The following is an 18,989-nucleotide window of genomic DNA, read 5'->3' as shown; positions in this document are numbered from 1 at the left end:
CTTTGTTATACTTTTTTTTTTAAATATGGTCTGTAATGTTGGAACATATGCCCTGTCACACTTTCAAAGTAATTTAATTAATTTGCAACTTTAGGGTAAACAAAATAAGAATATTGTACTTTTTCATATTTTTTTTCAGAAAGAAAACTTATAGCCTAACAATGTCAATACTATGTAACAAAGTGTATGTTTGACTACGCCACCCTTTAGTTTGGCTGAGTTAAAGGGAACGCAAACACCATATAAGATTTCCCCAGTAAGGCTGTCAAATGAATGACAAACACAGACACAGTGTATAAAATCATAGTGCAAATGGTACTGATCTTTATGATTAAAAATAGGTTAGAAGAGCACTAGATAGAATGAATGGATTCATATTAAAATATAGCAAGGCACAATATACTGATCACAGAGACCTCCCCATTCAGCCAAGATTGACAGCAGATGTAGCCAACCCTCAATCAGGCTACCTAGCTCGGGTACCCCCCCTCCCCCCTCCCCACACACACACACACACACACACACACACACACACAATATATATCGGTCCACCGTCCCACATGCTACAATTACTTTTATCCTGAAATAAAGTAGCGGACGTCAAATGCTTATCCTCGTTCAGCATGACGATACTTATTTACGCTCGCTTGACACTTTTCCTCCGAGGTGGAAAGACTGGTGATGCGAGGTTAGCTTGACACTAGGTGAAATGAGTGTGACTCTTTCCAGTGAGCAAACATGTTCACACAATCCGATGGTGGTGATGGTAGTGTAACCTATTATAACTATATGAGTTTAACCCAAACTCAGATGGCTGAGTGCGGAATAACCAAATTTATCTGTGCGAATAATGGATCGGTCAATGTGGACGAGTTGGTGGTTAATATCTCTTTGGAGGACAGCTCTCAGAACGTCAGAGAGATCATCAGGAATCGGGAGAAGTTTTCTCAGACCGTGTTGAACGGTCAGCAGAAGGTGATCGCAAAGACAAGTCTTCGAATCTGCAAAAACCCAAACTGTGATGGAAGGGGATGTCCCCATCTACACCTGTGTAAGAAGTTCTTGGTTGGAAATTGTCCGTTTGGACAGGGACGGTAGGTTCCATTCTTCTCACATTGTTGCAACAATCCTTTTAAATTACTACTAATAATTAACAGTATTTTACGGTGGTGGAAAAAGTACTCAAATCTTTTGCTTGAGTAAAAGTATCGATACCGCAATTTAGAAATACTCTGTTACAAGTTTGGTATTCAAAATGTGCTTGAGTAAAAGTACTAAAGTTTTGACATCAAAATATACTTAAGTATTAAAAGTAAAAGTTCTCATTATGCACAATGTCCCATTTCACACGTTTTCAAGTGTATAAAATACCTATACAAATCCTTTGAACAAGCTCGCAACGCGTCTAGATCTGCTATTATCAAATAGCCAGGGTTTAAATGTAATAACAATCTAAATCTATAAAGTTACTAAAGTTGTCAAATAATTGCATAGGAGTAAAAGTACAACATTTGCCTCTGAGATGTAGTGGGGTAGAATTAGCCTTAGATAAAGACTCTCGTAGATGTATTTGATCGATTCTGACATTGTTTTATCTTTACGAGTCCCCCACCCCCCCAGCCTCCGTTTGCACTGGACTGTCAGCTCCAAAGCCCGTACTTCTCTAGCTCCTAAGGAACCTCTCCCTCCGCTGTATCTCGGAGCTATACAGCGGAGGGAGAGGTTCCTTAGGGGCTAGTACTTCTCCAAACATGGACAAATGCAAAATATAAGGTGCTTACCCGCGTGACCCGAATGTTAACTCGGCGTAAGGCATGTTTGTGTAATTAGTCCATGAGCCAGAGCCCCAAAATTGAGCAATGATTATCAAAAGAGTGGGCAAAACCAAACCTATATTAAATTGTTCATAGGGTCAATACGAGTAAATAAATATATGATAACCTTTCCACAGGAGCAGCTTTTTCATGGTTATCACACATTTTGTTATTTTCCCCATACGTACAAGACAGGTCAAAAAATAAAATACAATAAAAAAGAGTTATCATAATGAAACTTCCTGAGTTGATTACTTACATGAAGACAATGATTTATTGTATTACAAGTTTTCTGAAATTGTATATTTAAATATGCAAATTAGGCATTAGGAAAATATGCCCACATTTGCATAACTTTCCAGAATCAACATTGGAACATTGGACAAAGCCAGAGTCAACATACTTATTTCATTTTGTTAAGATGTTGTAGTCAAAGGTTTTTAATTTTAGGGCTCTGGCTCATGGACTAAATGCCTAATTTGCATATTTAAATATACAATTTCAGAAAACTTGTAGTACGATAAATCATTGTCTTCATGTAAGTAATCAACTCAGGAAGTTTCATTATGATAACTATTTTTTAAATTGTCATTTTTTTCACCTGTCTTGTACGTATGGGGAAAATAACAAAATGTGTGATAACCATGAAAAAGCTGCTCCTGTGGAAAGGTTATCATATATTTATTTACTCGTATTGACCCTATGAACAATTTAATATAGGTTTGGTTTTGCCCACTCTTTCGATAATGAAATCTTGTCTGGCTCATGGACTAAATGTATTAGTCGATATTCTTCAATAAAGAAATGTTTTAATCCCGTCTGTGGCCGATTCTGTCGGAAATTCCCAATAGGCGGGGGCGCATCCGGAATTTCACTCAATGTAAACGGGAAGTAAACGGGGGGGGGGGGGGGGGGGGGTTTGGTCACAGACGTGATTAAAACACTACTTTATTGAAAAATATGGACTAATACATTGCACAAACACGCCTTACGCCGAGTTACCATTTGGGGCACTCGGCTAAGCACCTTATATTTTTACATTTGACATGTTTGGAGAAGTACGGGGTTTGGAGCTGACAGTCCAGTGCAATCTGGGGGGGGGGGTGTACAAATACAAAATAAAAATATAGCTGCAAGCAGCGATAATACGGGGCCAGTGAATGCAGAAAGAAAAAAGAAAGAAGCGATGATAAGTAATATGCACAATAAGCCATAGAAACATAGAAGACTGAACTTGAGAGAAAGAAGACCATGCAATTAAAAAATGAGCATTTTAAACCCTCACTAACACTAACCTCAGTAAAACAACGCCTAAGCCTATCCTCAAGAAACACTATGTGTAAACCTAAGAAAGCTAAATCATGATCACCTCAATACTCTGTCGGGGACAGGAATCGAACCAGCGACCTACGGACTCACAGGCTGCCTCTCTTCTCATTGAGCTAGATATATGGCTTCCCGGACAGCATCTGTTGACATCAATTATTATTTCCGTCCATTATGAACCAAGCCTCGTTTATTTTTTTGTCCTCGGAACGAAGACTATGAAAGTATCCGATCTACAAGCTCACAAAGGGTTGCTATCTGAAAAGTTGTGTGATTGTAGATCTGCTATTTTCACAATGAAGTATGTCACACATTGTAAAAACATACTCTCAAATAAGCATTATCTTTAAAAATTGCACATGCATTATTTGATGCAGTCATGTTTTGTGCGATGCAATTAAAAAGTGGAATGACCCACCCACAGACAGACAGACAGACAGACAGACAGACAGACAGACAAAAAAGCAAAGTGCAATAATAGCACAATAACACATGGAAACGGAATAGATTGAAATTGAGACAAAGAGAGAGAGTCAAGGCACATGTGTAAGCAGGTTTAATGGCTGTCGGACAAACGAGGCATGACTTTTGCTTGTTTAAAGTTTGCATTTAAAAAAGAATTCTATAGCGCCAATTGGACCAATTGGAGTAAGATTGGTTTCAGTGATATTTGGAATGACCCTATCGAGGTTTTATGGCTCTATGTCAAAAAGGTGTGTGGATAATAATAAATCATAATAAAACAGGTGTGTGGATGCCACAGCGTGAGGACAGTGTTAGTTGAGGACAAGAGGAGATCAGGTTTGACCAGATGTGTGTTTGTCACGGTAGCTTTAATAGCTGTGGTTTCCATTCATGTGAACAGGTATTCTGTGTTGATGAGAGAGTCTTAAAGCATGCGTGGGTGAGATGTAAGGTGTGCTAAAAGGAACAATGGGAACATACTGAACCTGATTTAAAACCTTAAAGCATTTTAAACCCTCACTAACCCTAACCTCAGTAAAACTATGCCTTCCCCTAATCTTAAGAAACACTATGCGTAAACCTAAGAATGCCAAATCATGATCACCCGACACATCGTCGAGACAGGGATCGAACAAGTGACTTCCAGACTCATAGGCTGCCTTTCTTCTCATTGAGCTAGACATATGGTAGCCCTACGTCTCCTCGGAACAGAAACTAGTGAAAGTAGTCAATCTACAAGCTCACAAAACATTGCATTGTAGATCGGCTACGTCATACATTGAAATAACACACTCTCAAATAAGCATTTCATGTTATCTATATCAATTGCACATGTATTCATTGATACAGTCATGTGTTTGCAATGCTCTTTAAAAGAAGTCTGCATGAAGTGAGGCTTGAACCGGCAACCTTGCGGTTTTGAAGCAGATGCTGTAGAGAGCCATTGGCCCAACAGACCAGAACCAGTGAAAAAGGAGCTCACACAGTTCATACAGTTTCAGGCAAATTACTCACAAATCCTGGGTTTAAGTGTTTTTCAAATTGCTAAAAATTGCGGTCAATCAAAGGGCGGAGCTTACTGGTCAAAACGATAGATGTGTTCCTCATGAGTCAAGGCACAAGTGTAAGCAAGTTTCATGACTTTGGGCCAAACGAGGCATGACTTTTGATTGTTTAAAGTTAGCATTTAAAAAAAATTGCTATAGCGCCCCCCTTTGTCCAATTGGAGTAATATTGGTTTGGCTTCATTTTTTCACTTCAAAAATCCGCCGTGCAAAATGTTTCGTGCAGATTACTCAAAAATTCCAGGAGGAGATAGTATTTAACTGTTTTTCATATAATTCAAAATGGTGGGAGATCTAAAGGTCAGAGGTCAAAAGTCAGACCATCAAAGTTGTTCATCATGAGTAGACGTATGTGTGTATCGAAGTTTCATGGCTGTAGGTCAAACAGGGCATGAGTTTTACCTGTTCAAAGTTGGCACTTTCAATTGAGTGCTATAGCGCCACCCTTTGACGCATGACTGTGAGATTAATTTCTTGACAGTTTAAAAAAAAAAAAAGCGACAGCACGGTTAAGCCAGAACTAAGGGAGGGGGGGGGGGGGGGGGGGGGGGGGGGGGAGGGAGAGAGAGAGAGAGAGAGAGAGAGAGAGAGAGAGAGAGAGAGAGAGAGAGAGAGAGAGAGAGAGAGAGAGAGAGAGAGAGAGAGAGAGAGAGAGAGAGAGAGAGAGAGAGAGAGAGAGAGAGAGAGAGAGAGTGATGGAGGTCGTTAGCGCGATCAGCACGGTGCTCGTGGTAGGTAGAGGAATCATCGGCACGGCACGTCTAGGCTGTTACCCCCCTGCAGGAACCTGTGAAGAGAAAAAGGAAGAGCGAAAGGAGAGAGCGAGAGAGAAAGAAAGAGAGAAAGTCGTGAGAGAGAGAGAGAGAGAGAGAGAGAGAGAGAGAGAGAGAGAGAGAGACTTGGAAACGGAATAGATTGAAGAGAGAGAGAGACTTGGAAACGGAATAACCTTGATGTTGTGAAACATTCACTTAAGCGGGAAGCCATTGGACCAACAGACCTGATACAGTGAAAACGGAGGTCAGACAGATGATACCATTTCACGCAAATAACTAAAAAATCCTGGGTTTAAGTGTTTTTCAAACTGCTCAAAATTGCGGACAATCTAAGGGCGGAGAGAGAGACATGGAAACGGAATAGATTGAAGAGAGAGAGACATGGAAACAATAGATTGAAGAGAGAGAAGGATGGAAGCAGAATGATTGATTGGACGTGTCAACCTATTGCCATTAACAGGAATCGAACCCTCAACCTTCGGATTGACGGCTGCAACATTACCTATAGTGCTATAGCTTTGTCCAGGCTGAGGTTGTCTGTTGAAGATAAAAGTGAACCAGTGAAAGCAGCCGATCTACAAGCTCAGAAACACGTTGCTATCTGAAAAGTTTTGAGATTGTAGATCGGCTATTTTCAGAATGAAGTATGTCATACATTGCAAAAACATACCCTCTCAATTAAGTATTTCAGGTTATGTTTAACAATTGCACTTGTATTAATTGACACAATCATGTTGTGTGCAATGCAACTTTAATGAAGTCCGCATCAAGTGAGGCTTGAACTGGCAACCTGAAGGCACACGTTTAAGGGAGAAGCCATTGGACCAACAGACAAGAACCTGTGAAAAAGGAGATCACACAGATGATACAGTTTCACGCAAATAGCTGAAAAATCCTGGGTTTAAGTGTTTTTCAAACTGCTCAAAATTGCGGACAATCTAAGGGCGGAGCTTACTGGTCAACGTGATACATGTGTTCCTCATGAGTCAAGGCACATGTGTAAGCAGGTTTAATGGCTGTCGGCCAAACGAGGCATGACTTTTGCCTGTTTAAAGTTTGCACTTTCAAAAAATCGCTATAGCGCCCCCCTTTGACCAATTGGAGTAAGATTGGTTTCAGTAATATTTGGAATGACCCTCAACATTAACGCAAAGTTTCAAAGAAATGTGAGTCTGCATGTATGTGTTAGGGGCAGATGAATAATTGTCATAAAACTGCAATATTCATTGGCTCATTAAAGCTTCATTTTTTCACTTATGGAAAATCTTTTGCACAGGTTTGTCGGCATAGGTCCAAAGTTCATGTGTAAAACGTTTCGTGAAGATTACTCAAAAATCCCAGGAGGAGATTTTCATATAATTCAAAATGGTGGGAGATCTAAAGGTCAGAGGTCAAAAGTCAGAGGGTGAAAGTTGTTCAGCATGAAGAGACTCATATGTGTATCCAAGTTTCATGGCTGTAGGTCAAACAGGGCATGAGTTGTACCTGTTCAAAGTTGGCATTTTGCTATAGCGCCACCCTTTGACGAAAGATTGTGAGAATTATTTCTTGATAGTTTTTCATGACCATCTACCATATGGCCAAGTTTCGTAAAAAGCGACAGCACGGTTCAGCCAGAACTGCGAAAAGTGGCAGAAACGGAATACTGCCAATCTTAAAACAGGTCCAGAGCTGAGCTCTGGCCCCGTAATAAAGTCAGAATCGATAAAAATGCATCTACGAGAGTCTTTATTTAAGACAAGGGTAAAAGTATTGTATTACAAATTGGAAATACTCAAGTACAGTAAAAGTACCTCAAAATTGTACTTAAAGGTAGGGTAAGTGATATTTCTTGGTTAAAACAAAAAGTATTTTGTTAAAAGGTTAAAATACTATATTCTGATTGTAATCATTGCTATAGAGTGTTTTTTCAGTAACAGATGTCTCCCTGTCTCTCCAGCTCTTTAATAAACAGAAAATCTATTTTTCGGTAGGTGTCAAAATCTCAGCCAATCAGGAGAAAGTACCCATATTTAAGCTTAATTTGTATAGTGTTCCAGTTCCAATTTTGTCTGCTCATTTCTTAGTGTCATCACTTCCAATTTCACTTGTTTAATCTGTATCCTGATTGAGTTCTCTGTCCTGGTTGGATAAAATTGGAAATGAAACTGAAACGAAAATGCATTTTCTATTTAATAAAGAGGTGGAGAGACAAGGAGACTCCTAATACTGAACAAACACTCTATAGCAATGAGTACTATCAGAATATAGAGCTATTTAACAATTATTTTAACCAACGCAAATCACTTACCCTACCTTTAAGTACAGTAGGCTACTTGAGTAAATGTAATTTGTTACTTTCCACCACTGGTATTTATTATTAGCTTAATCGAAGGCCGAGTTTTGTCCATGCAGCAGCTGTTGGTTTGGGCCTGAGTCATGCCATGTTTTAGTGTGTAAAACGGCTGGGACAGTGGGCCTGCCATATGTTTCTCCAAACATGTTTACAACAACAACTACAACTATTTCTTATAGGAGACCATGTCGGTTCGGACACGAAGTGAACTCCTTACAGAATGCTTCAGTTCTAAGAGGACAGGGCTTGGCGGATCTGACCATGAATGAACTTCGCACCTTGTTGCTCCAGAATGACCAGACACTGCTTCCGGCTGTAAGTGAGCTGCTGGTCCCCAGATGACAGTGAAGTGACAATAACATTTTTAATACCTAAAATGTTTTACCATTACAGCATCAAAAGTAATCAACAAAGTAAACTATACAATAAAAACTGATCAAACATTGGCCAAATTGTCAAATATTATAAGAAAGAGGCTAAACATTTGAAAATATTCAAACTATATTTATCTGGGGGGTCCCCAGTTCAAATAGCCCATTTAGCCTATTTATATGTATTTATTTATTTTAAGTGCATAAACTGTTGGATCAACATGTAAATCAAACTGAATTTAAATTGACTGAAATTTTTATTATGCATTTACATTTTTGGGCGGTGAAACCGCCCCTATAAGTGAGGTTTGGAAATTTGTACAATTCTCTTGGGCAGTGAAACCGCCCCTATAAGTGAGGTATGAAAATGTGTACAATTATCCTGCGCTGTGATTGGCCAATCACAATCTATTCAGGACTGTGATTGGCCAGTGTCACATGACACATGTGCATAGCCCTATATAAGAAACCATAACTTTAAAAAAAAACATAGATTGGTTTTTTTAAAGTTATGGTTTCGTCCATCATAAAGAGTGTTTCAATAAATGTATTTATCTTTTGTACATGATTGGTTGACTCCATTCAGTATTGTGATTAGCTAGCAAGACACCGCCCACTTCACACAGGGTGTGATTTTTTTTATAGTTTTTGGAAAATTTGCTGCTGGCTGTCATAATCCTGGGTCATGGGTTTAGCTCTGGTCCATAGCGTTAGAAGGTTAGAAGGAACTCCTTTTAATGCTATGGACCAGAGCTAGGTTTAAATGGACTTTAAACTCAAAATTAAAGTGCAGTTATGTGCAAGTTACTACAGTATATCTACTCAGACTAATTATCTTTGGACTCTTATAGCTGTGTGTGTGAAACTGAATAGAACAATACTAAATATTTGACTTACATATGTTATGTGCCCACCATTTCTCATACGTTTCTTATTAGATATGCTTCGACTACAACAATGACAGGTGCCAGAAGGGTGAAAATTGCACAAGGCTCCACATCTGTGAGGGATACCTGAAGGCTGCCTGTAACTGCCCAAAGGCGCATGATTTCTATGAGCCCCACCCATTGAAAACTCTGCAAGGTAGAGGGGTGACCAACCACATGCTTTCCTCTATGAAGTTTGTTTACATGAACAAACAGACCTTGAACTTTGAAGAGCGCCAGAACAGCAACCACAGCGAACAACAACAACAACAACAACAACAACAACAACCGCAGCGCAGAGCCAGTTCTGTTGATGATCTCCTTGGTGCTGCTGCTGCCATGGGCATTGTCCCTGGACAGCGTGGCAAGAAAAACTCTGAGTCCATGAAAGGTAAAGACAAAAAGCCAGTTTCTAAAGCAGTGGTTCTCAAACTTTTTCATATCAAGGACCCCCAAATTGACACTTATTAGCCTGCGGACCCCATTTGAAAAGATATGCCAAGGACCCCCATAATAGAAGAGTTTTACGGCTCTAGCAGTGATTCTCAACCATTTCAATTTCAAGGACCCCCAGTTTGACATGCATTAGGCTACGGACCCCCATTTAATGGTATTTCTATCTCTGGGACCCCAATTTATATTGTAAAATCTATGTTAATTTAACTCAGAGTGTACAAATGGAACCAAATGGACCCGTTAGGGTCCCAGATTTGTACACACTCAGAGTTACTGACCCATAAGGGTCCATTCAGTTCCTAACTATCCATCATTTACCTGGGGACCCCCTGGAACTCCCTCAAGGACTCCTGGGGGTCCCTGGACCCCACTTTGAGAACCAATGCTCTAAAGCATTAGTTGCATGGTAAGCTATTCATTCACAAAATATTTTTTGTTCTTATGTTTTCCTAGATACAACTGAGATATGCATGTACTTCATCAAGGGCCACTGTATACATACCGGTGAGTAGTAATAAACAGTACTTTAAGCTACCATTATCCATATGAAAATGAATTATTATATCGTCTTGTGTTTCTAAAACTAATCTTCATGTTTGTTCAGGGTGTTAATCTCCATTTAATTTAAAGGAACCTGTTGTAATGCTGTGGTTTACTGCTGTTTCAGACAAGTGTTTCAAAGCCCATTCCAAGCTGCCCTACAGATGGGAAGTCAGAGACGAGCGACAGTGGGTCGCTTTGCCCAACAACGAGGAGATCGAGAAAGACTACTGTGACCCTAAAAAGACATACGAGTATGTACTAGTATTAACACATAATAATATTAAAACTTTATTTATGTAGCACCTTTCAAAATGTTGTTACAAAGTGCTTTACACATGAGGCAGGGTACTCAAAAGCAACAAAAAACAAAGCAACAAGAGACATTTCAACAATCAACATCATGATAGGCTAAAATAACAGGTCAAGGTCAACTTTATTGTCCCGGGTAGGGAAATTCTAATCGTCATGGTGCTAAAAGTACACAAAACTATCATAAAATACCAATGCACACACAATATAATCCCTCCCATCCTCTTAACACTTATTTACATGCACTTACACCCATATTATGCACACACCCACACAGACAGAGCATTTCCATGCACCATTGCTCTAGCATACACTGCCACAAACACACGTCAGATCGTACATGTTCTCTCTTTCAGAGTTCCAATGCAGATACTGTATATACTGTAGCGCCAGCATTGTAATATGCATGAGGCTTCACCCATCCCAGTATCTGTACAATATCTTATAACTATACTCCTCCTAACCTGTGTAATTATATGGATAATGTGTTTGCGAAGTACTTTTCTCCTTATCCCAGCATAATGTTTGTACCGCGTCTGTCTGTTCCTGTCTTGCCTTGTCTTGCTTACTTCTTATCAGCTATATGACTAATATCTTCCAGTCATGTAATATGGCTTGTGTAAATGTATATATATGTTATCTCTATGTGCATAATAAACCTCAGGGCACTGAGGTTGCTATCACACTACCTACTGTATGATACTACCTTGCTATCATCGTGTTCTCTGAGCACCATCCTTAGCAGAGAGCTTTTAGGATCACAGCATTCTAAATCACTTTTTTTTTTTTGTCTTGGTTTGGTAGCTGACACACTGCTCAGGCGCAGATTTACACTTCTGCCAGTGCAGGCTCAAAACAGTTAAATGCATTTTAACCACTTGAACCCTGAAGCGCCTCTGGAATCGGCACCTACAGTATGCTCTCCTGTGTTTCATGTTTCTGTTGCTGCTATGACACCTGAATGTCCCTCCAGGGATCAATAAAGGTTTATCTTAACCTGAGGGAGACTGTGTACTGTAGTAATACAATCATGAGCTTGTACCTGCTCCTTTGCCCTGCTAGTCAATACTTCATCAGAAATACAGTATAACGTGCATTATGTTTTATTTTCTATAGTAGCAGTATCCAGCCTGTGTGCTTTGACACCATGACCTGTGGACCTAACAGTGCCCGGCGTCTCTCCACCGTCTCTTCTGTGCTTCAGCCTACCTTCATTCTCACCACGGAGTGGGCCTGGTACTGGGAGGACGAGTTCGGAACCTGGAACCTGTATGCCTCTGTGAGTGAAAGGCCATTAACAATACGGAAAGGACAACTTAGTCCCAGCTTCCCAATTGCTTCACAAATATTAAGACGATTCATAATGCTTAATTTATACTTGGTTGCGTGCCGGAGTCGCACGCCCCCCAAAAAGACCTACAAGCTAACAATGCGTTGCATCGCAGTGCGTGGTGAGCTTGTAGATCGTCTATTTTCAATATGCAACACTAGTCCAGAGTGTTAACCAGCGTTTATTTCGTCGACTAAAACTATGACAACATTTTTTCGTCGACTACCTTTTTTCACTGACTAAAACGAAATAAAAACGAAATCAAAGCTAAGGTATGATGACTAAAACTAAGACTAAATATATTGACGATTTCGTCAACAAATAAAAACTAGACTAAAATGTTAGGGAGGGACTAGTGGAGAAGAGATCCAGTAGAACTAAGAACTAAGTGTTGCACTCTGAAAATAGCAGATGCGTCGCGCTGCGACACGTTGTGAGCTTGTAGATACAATATATATATATATATATACTAAAATACATTTTAGTCGACTAAATCAACTGTAGATTTAGTCAACTAAAATCTTATGATATTTAGTCAACTAAAACTAGACAAAAACTAAAACATTTCAGATGACTAAAATATGACTAAAACTAAATGGAATTTTATTCAAAAGACTATAACTGAATCAGTGGTAAACATTAAACAATGGGCTTCACATGCTTTTCTTGACCTGTGTTCTAGACTGGTGGCGCACACAGAGCGGCGGCCATCGGCAGTGCAGACCTGGAGCAGAAGTTCCAGAGTGATGACAAGTCTGAGGTGGAGTTCACTGCTGGTTCACACACGTACACGCTTAGTTTCCAAGGTAAAAATGCATTGTTCAACGTGACTCATTAAAACTATGCCACATGTATTGAAGCCATTTCGAAGTATATATGTTACAGTATGATTGGAGAACCAGTACGATTGAAGAAAGCGCGCTCGTTTTTACCACCCACCCAGCACTAGAGGGAGCCACAAGCCAGGCTTGTGCACAAACATATATGGCCACACACACACACACACACACACACACACACACACACACACACAGTCACACACACACACACACACACACACACACGCACGCGCACACACACGCGCACGTGCTCATGCTTTTTTTGGTTTATTGAAAGCAGGACTGTTTAGATACTTTTATTGTGTTCTGGCTTTTGTTTTACTTTCTCCCTGACACACACACACACACACACACACACACACACACACACACACACACACACACACACACACACACACACACACACACACACACACACACACACACACACACACACAGTGATCCATGAAAAGAACTATTCTGTCCCTATCGGTTTACAAATCAAACGGCGCTGAGTCGACTAGTGGAGCATCGGCCGGTCAGCGCGGGCACTCGCGCCTGGAGGCGCGAGGGCGCGCTTCCTCGGCCTCAAGCTCCACTAAGTCGGCGCGCCGTGCGTGTGAACGCGTGTTCAGCGTTCCCCTCATAGATATTATGGTTCCCCTAGCGTAGCTTCCTGGTTGCTATGTGGGGGGGAACAACAAAAGACAGGTCTCCGTCGGCGCATCAAAGCCCCGCCTCTCCGCGCTCTCCTTCTCCTCCTCGGAGGAGGGAGAGAAGGAGAGGACGGGACGGTTTATTACGCGAGGAGGAGGAGGAGGAGGCTCCTCTTCCTCGCGAGCCTCGCGTAATAAACCCCCGCATCGCAGCGCCGTCCTCCTTCTCCTCCTCGCGAGCCTCGCTAATAAACCCTGTCTCGAAAAGCCCCGCCTCGCCCCGAAGGAGCCCCGTGCCTAAAAACGAGCGCTCTGTCTTCAATCGTACTGGTTCTCCAAACGTACTGTGACATATACATATATTGTATTATCACTTTTCTTTCTCAGATATGATCCAAACTAATAAACGATATGGCACCAAGAGGCTGGTGAGAAGACGGCCTGTCTTTGTTTCTTCAGCTGAAGCACAAGTAATAAAAACAAGGTAAATTTGTTGAACGTTTATAACACGAGAAACTTCATTTATATACTGAAACGAAACACATTTTTGATTGGCTTAAGAGTTGAGGAGAGGCTACAGACATGATTGTTTCTGATATTGACAAAATAGTTTTGTAAATCTACATTTCTTCAGCCGAAGGCCTGCACGGAATCAATCAAATTTCACAGCTCTGCCAGCATACTGGGACAAGTCACAGACTCCTGAAACGGGATACAAGGTATTTTATTTCATTCATACAATGGAACTTTAAACTGTAACATAGTTAGGAAAAGTACCTAAGTACCCCAAATAAGATCCACTGTCATCAAGGGCCCCTCAAATCTTAAAGGATCATATCATTTTGACCATTTCTGTCTTCACATCCGTCTGGATTGGCTTTCACTGCAGTGTGTTGTTACCCATAGCTTATAAATTAATACATACTTACTCTCTGCAGCCCAGTTTCCTACTCACTTCTTAACTCCACGGAATATACTGCTTATAGACATATTTATCTCTGCCAATGGAGTTGGATAAATAGGTGTTATTTTGATTGATCTCCAACATATATAAACTGATTTGCATGAAAAATGGGGGGGGGGGTACAGAGTGTTGGTTCAGTAAGAGGGGCCTCCCTGTCTCTCCAGCTCTTTAGCAATTAGAAAATTAATTTTTAGGTCAGGATGCCAATTTAAACCAACCAGGAGAGATTACTCGTACAGGATGCTGGATAAGGAAGTGAAATTGTAAGTGATGAAACAAAAAGGCTGTTTAGTTGCTGACTAAACAGCAGCTGGATGATTGATGACACATTTATGTTTGTTGGAATGCGACCTTGTGGGTTGTCATCAAACTCTGCTAGTGGCTGCTAATGGCCATGGCCATTTCAGTTTCGGTTGTACTATATAGTAAATTAATACATACAATACTAATATGCTGTATATATTAATATCAAAATATCTTACTTTTCAGCAAATGTCCACTTTTTCATTTTGTCTAACGGGCCGTGTCAGTCTGTAAAGGGCTGTGCATCAGGCATGGGCATATGTATCCACACCCACAGACAACTTTAACTTTATAGAGTAGATACAGTACTGTATATAGGCCAAAGTGTTCTCGGGGAAACAATATTATTGTGTCTGGTAAGGTCAGAGATTTGTGATGCAGTGCCTAGTATGGCTGTGAAGGCCAATTATTTCTTGAATGGTAATCTTGGCTGTAGGTGCTGCAGTACTCTGTTGGAACTCATTTTTCAAGTTGTGAGGCCATAATCCATCAATGCAAACGCGACAATGTCTTCCCCACTACTTTGAGGCATTAGTTGTGGCATATGGTGGAGCTTCCTGAAGAAGTATTTTAAATCAAAGTGCACTGCTTGATTCATGTAGTTTGCATAGTAATTGATAACTGTAAAGACTTTTACATGTGCAGTATTAGGCACCAAATGAGTGCCACATAGCCCATTCCCCCCCCCCCCCCCCAAACAAAAACAAAACACTGGTTGTTAATTTTAGCAGGACCTTTATCACAGGTTTGTGGTACCATTTTAGTGGTGCTCCTTTGGGGAACATTCTAACTAACGTGACTCTTTCCCCTCCAGCGAGTTGCCCTTACAACCGCCTCGGTGGAATACAAGGAAATCGAGGGTCTATTTCGCAACACCCTGACAGGAGTGGTAGTGGACATTCACCAGATAGAACGGATTCAGAACAAAGCACTTTGGGAAGTCTTTCAGTGGTACGTCCTTAAAACAGAACTGAAATATCACTTGACCTGTCACATCGACGGGACGCTGTTCTTTGCTATTGATATATCTGAACTGCCATGCAAACTGAATGATATTATTGACCACGTGCTTTATAGGTTTATAATTTCTCCTCTTGTTGGATTACTAAAAGGCAAAAGGATCTGATGAAGAAGAACAATGGAGGTCAGAATGTGGCTGAGAGGAAGCTCTTCCATGGCACGGACTCCAAACATACAGACACCATCTGCCTCAACAACTTTGACTGGAGAATTTGTGGCACACATGGTACTACTTACGGGAAAGGTGAGTTGAGTGTTCAAGTTCCTTTTTATACTTTTTTAATTATTTAACGACATTAAACCTTGCATCCATACTTTGGGAATGTTATTAGAAGCAAAAAAATGTATAAATAAAAAGATATGTATACATATATAATAATAATTTCCGCTATTGTCATACAACAAAGTATATAGGGCTTACTGTAAGTGGCTAATGCACGGCTGTGCTATTCAGTTATACCTACAAATGAATACATTTCTAAGCAATGAATTAAACTCAAAGTGGGGTCCAACGACACTGCAGGGGTCCTTGAGGGGGTTCCAGGGGGTCCCTAGGCAAATGACAGCATTCATTTAACTATAATTACATTTGCTTGAAAGTATTATAATGTTTGAGTCACTATGCTAATAATATGTTTCAGTATCACCACTATGAGTGAGAGTAAATTTGGGGGCTTGTGACGTGAAAAAGTTAAACTGTTCTACATGGTGAACCAGAAAAAAAGAAGCCTTGCCGACTTCTCCCATTTCTTTGTTAAATCTCAGGCAGTTACTTTGCCAGGGATGCCAAATACTCCCATAAGTACACCGGCGAGTCCACCGTCAAGTTCATGTTCGTGTCCCGTGTGCTGGTGGGCGACTATACCCCGGGGTGTTCCCAGTACGTTCGACCTCCCTCCAAAGACGGCGGGGACACCATCTTCTACGACAGCTGCGTGGATAACGGCAGTAACCCATCCATATTTGTGGTGTTTGAAAAGCACCAGATCTACCCCGAGTATCTCATCAAGTACGAGATGAAGACGACCTCATACTCGCTGCTGCATAACACCGCGCTGGCAGCCACGTCTAACACAGCAGCAGCAGCAGCATCTGTACAGTATAGTACACCTGCACCGAAACCAGTGCCTGCCCCGAGACTAGCACCTCCACAGAGACCAGCACCTGCATCGGTAGCCTCATATGACGCATTACAGCAGTTAATTTCACCTGCACTGAGACCAGCACCTGCCCCTGCCCCTGCCCCGGCAGCCACGTCTAACACAGCAGCAGCATCTGCACAGTATAGTACACCTGCACCGAAACCAGCACTTGCACCGAAACCAGCACCTGTACAGAGACCAGCACCTGTACAGAGACCAGCACCTGTACAGAGACCAGCACCTGCATTGGTAGCCTCAAATAACGCATATGTACAGCAGTTAATTTCACCTGCACTGAGACCAGCACCTGCCACTGCCCCTGCCCCGGCAGCCACGTCTAACACAGCAGCAGCATCTGTACAGTATAGTACACCTGCCCCGAAACCTGCCCCGAGACCAGCACCTGCACAGAGACCAGCACCTGCACAGAGACCAGCACCTGCATTGGTAGCCTCATTTGATGCATGTGTACAGCAGTTAATTTCACGTGCACTGAGACCAGCACCTGCCACTGCCCCTGCCCCGGCAGCCACGTCTAACACAGCAGCAGCATCTGTACAGTATAGTACACCTGCACCTAAACCAGTGCAGGTGTACTATACAGCACCTGCATTGGTAGCCTCATATGACGCATATATACAGCAGTAAATTTCACCTGCACTGAGACCAGCACCTGCCCCGACTCCTGCCGCTACGTATAACACAGCATCAGCATATGTACAGCAGCTTAGTACACCTGCACCGAGACCAGCACCTGCCCCGAGACCAGCAGCCTCCTATGACACAGCATATACTGAACTACTCAATTTCAAAACTGCCCAAGAGATACACCTTCAGGAGGCTGCAATTCGAAAATGGCCCCTGTCTAAGTCTTAACCTACCCCCCCCCCTATTTTTTTTATTTTTTTTATATTATTTTTCACTCTTCATACCAGTAACCTGTAAGCTGATTGTATGACATTCTGTATAGTAGTGTGTATATCTGTCTGTCTCTTATATGTCATCATGATTTGTGTGCATGGGGATCTCATCTTAAACAAGCTCAGTGCTTAATGAGTCTCCCAGTTTAGTAGACCTTGTATTGTGAATTTGTACTTCCATGTACTGTTGTTCTCATGTCTTACTAAATAAAGTACATCAATCAATCAATCAATCAATATTACCAGTATACTCAGAGTTCCTCAAGAACATGAGCCATGAGGCATTGACCTGGGTCCAACTTTTCCTCTCCAACTGCTTGGAAAACCTGACCATACCATCCAAATGGAAGCAGGCTAAGGTGCTGGCCATACTCAAGCCAAATAAGACACCAGATGAACCAAAGAACTACCGCCCAATATCACTTCTGTCACATCTTTACAAACTGCTTGAGAGGGTCATTCTATCAAGAATAAACAACATAATTGAAGAGAACCTTCCCCACACCCAAGCTGGTTTCCGTAAGGGTCGATCAACAACAGATCAAGTGACCCGGCTAGTTCATGACATCGAAAGCGCCTTCCAGAGGAAAGAAAAGTTTGGATCAGTCTTCATCGATCTCACTGCGGCGTATGACACAGTCTGGCACAGGGGCCTCTACCTCAAGCTCCTGAAGACTCTGCCCGATGTTAAGCTCGTGAAGTTCATCATGCTGCTTATACAGGACCGTACCTTTGTACTGGAAACTTCAAATGGCCAACGCAGTAAGAAAAAGAGACTGAGGAACGGGCTCCCCCAAGGCTCTGTTCTTGCCCCAACACTTTTTAACATCTACACCGCTGACATGCCTGTTGGAGAGTGCTCGCAATACACATATGCCGACGACTCAGCCATTGGATTTGGTGACAAAGCTTTTAGTGTGGTTGAGAATGCCCTAGGAAAAGATCTCTCACTACTGAGCGGGTACTTCCACAAATGGCACCTCAAGCTAAGCCTGCCCAAGACAGTATGCTCTGTGTTCCATCTTGCCAATAGATGTGCCAATACCATGCTGAACATTACACTCGATGGCACCAACGTCAGGCATGACCCCAACCCCAAATACCTTGGTGTCACACTTGACCGTAGCCTCACTTTCAAGCCACACATTCAACAAGTTGCTGCCAAGACCGCTGCCCGTGTAAACCTCCTGAAGAGACTGGCTGGCACTGGGTGGGGTGCAAACTTCACCACCCTGCGCACCTCTACCCTTGCCCTGGCATACTCTACGGCTGAGTATGCCGCCCCTGCATGGAGTCACAGCAGCCATACAGCCTCTATTGATGTTGTGCTGAACACCGCCATGAGGCTAATTAGTGGTGCCTTACCATCAACCCCTGTCGAGTTACTCCCCATACTGTCTGGCATTCCACCTCCAGAGCTCCGTCGAAACTTCCTGACCTTGAAGCTGGCC

At 41.9% G+C, this 18,989-nt stretch overlaps 1 protein-coding gene across 1 annotated transcript; it reads left to right on the top strand.

Moving 5' to 3' along the window:
- Positions 1-719: 719 nt before the first annotated feature.
- Positions 720-17,486, top strand: LOC308080052 (protein mono-ADP-ribosyltransferase PARP12). Its single transcript, XM_080421780.1, has 12 exons — positions 720-1,094; positions 7,960-8,095; positions 9,090-9,468; positions 9,987-10,037; positions 10,201-10,327; positions 11,502-11,664; positions 12,398-12,521; positions 13,577-13,673; positions 13,824-13,908; positions 15,271-15,407; positions 15,569-15,720; positions 16,242-17,486. The coding sequence occupies exons 1-12, from the start codon at positions 739-741 to the stop codon at positions 17,264-17,266; spliced, it is 2,832 nt and encodes a 943-aa protein (XP_080277906.1). The 5' UTR covers positions 720-738; the 3' UTR covers positions 17,267-17,486.
- The last annotated feature ends 1,503 nt before the right edge of the window (positions 17,487-18,989 follow it).

Source organism: Gymnoscopelus braueri, assembly GCF_963280865.1.
Source record: "Gymnoscopelus braueri genome assembly, chromosome: 23".
NCBI lineage: Eukaryota > Metazoa > Chordata > Actinopteri > Myctophiformes > Myctophidae > Gymnoscopelus > Gymnoscopelus braueri.
This window is presented reverse-complemented; position numbering and strand designations above follow the sequence as displayed.

What these genes read in the sequence shown, in the direction of transcription:
- LOC308080052 (XM_080421780.1), top strand. Translation starts at nt 739, where the DNA reads ATGTTCACACAATCCGATGGTGGTGATGGTAGTGTAACCTATTATAAC. An exon ending in CTCCTGAAACGGGATACAAG is followed by an intron (nt 13,909 to 15,270) that starts GTATTTTATTTC and finishes TTTCCCCTCCAG; the next exon opens with CGAGTTGCCCTTACAACCGC. An exon ending in TGGTACTACTTACGGGAAAG is followed by an intron (nt 15,721 to 16,241) that starts GTGAGTTGAGTG and finishes GTTAAATCTCAG; the next exon opens with GCAGTTACTTTGCCAGGGAT.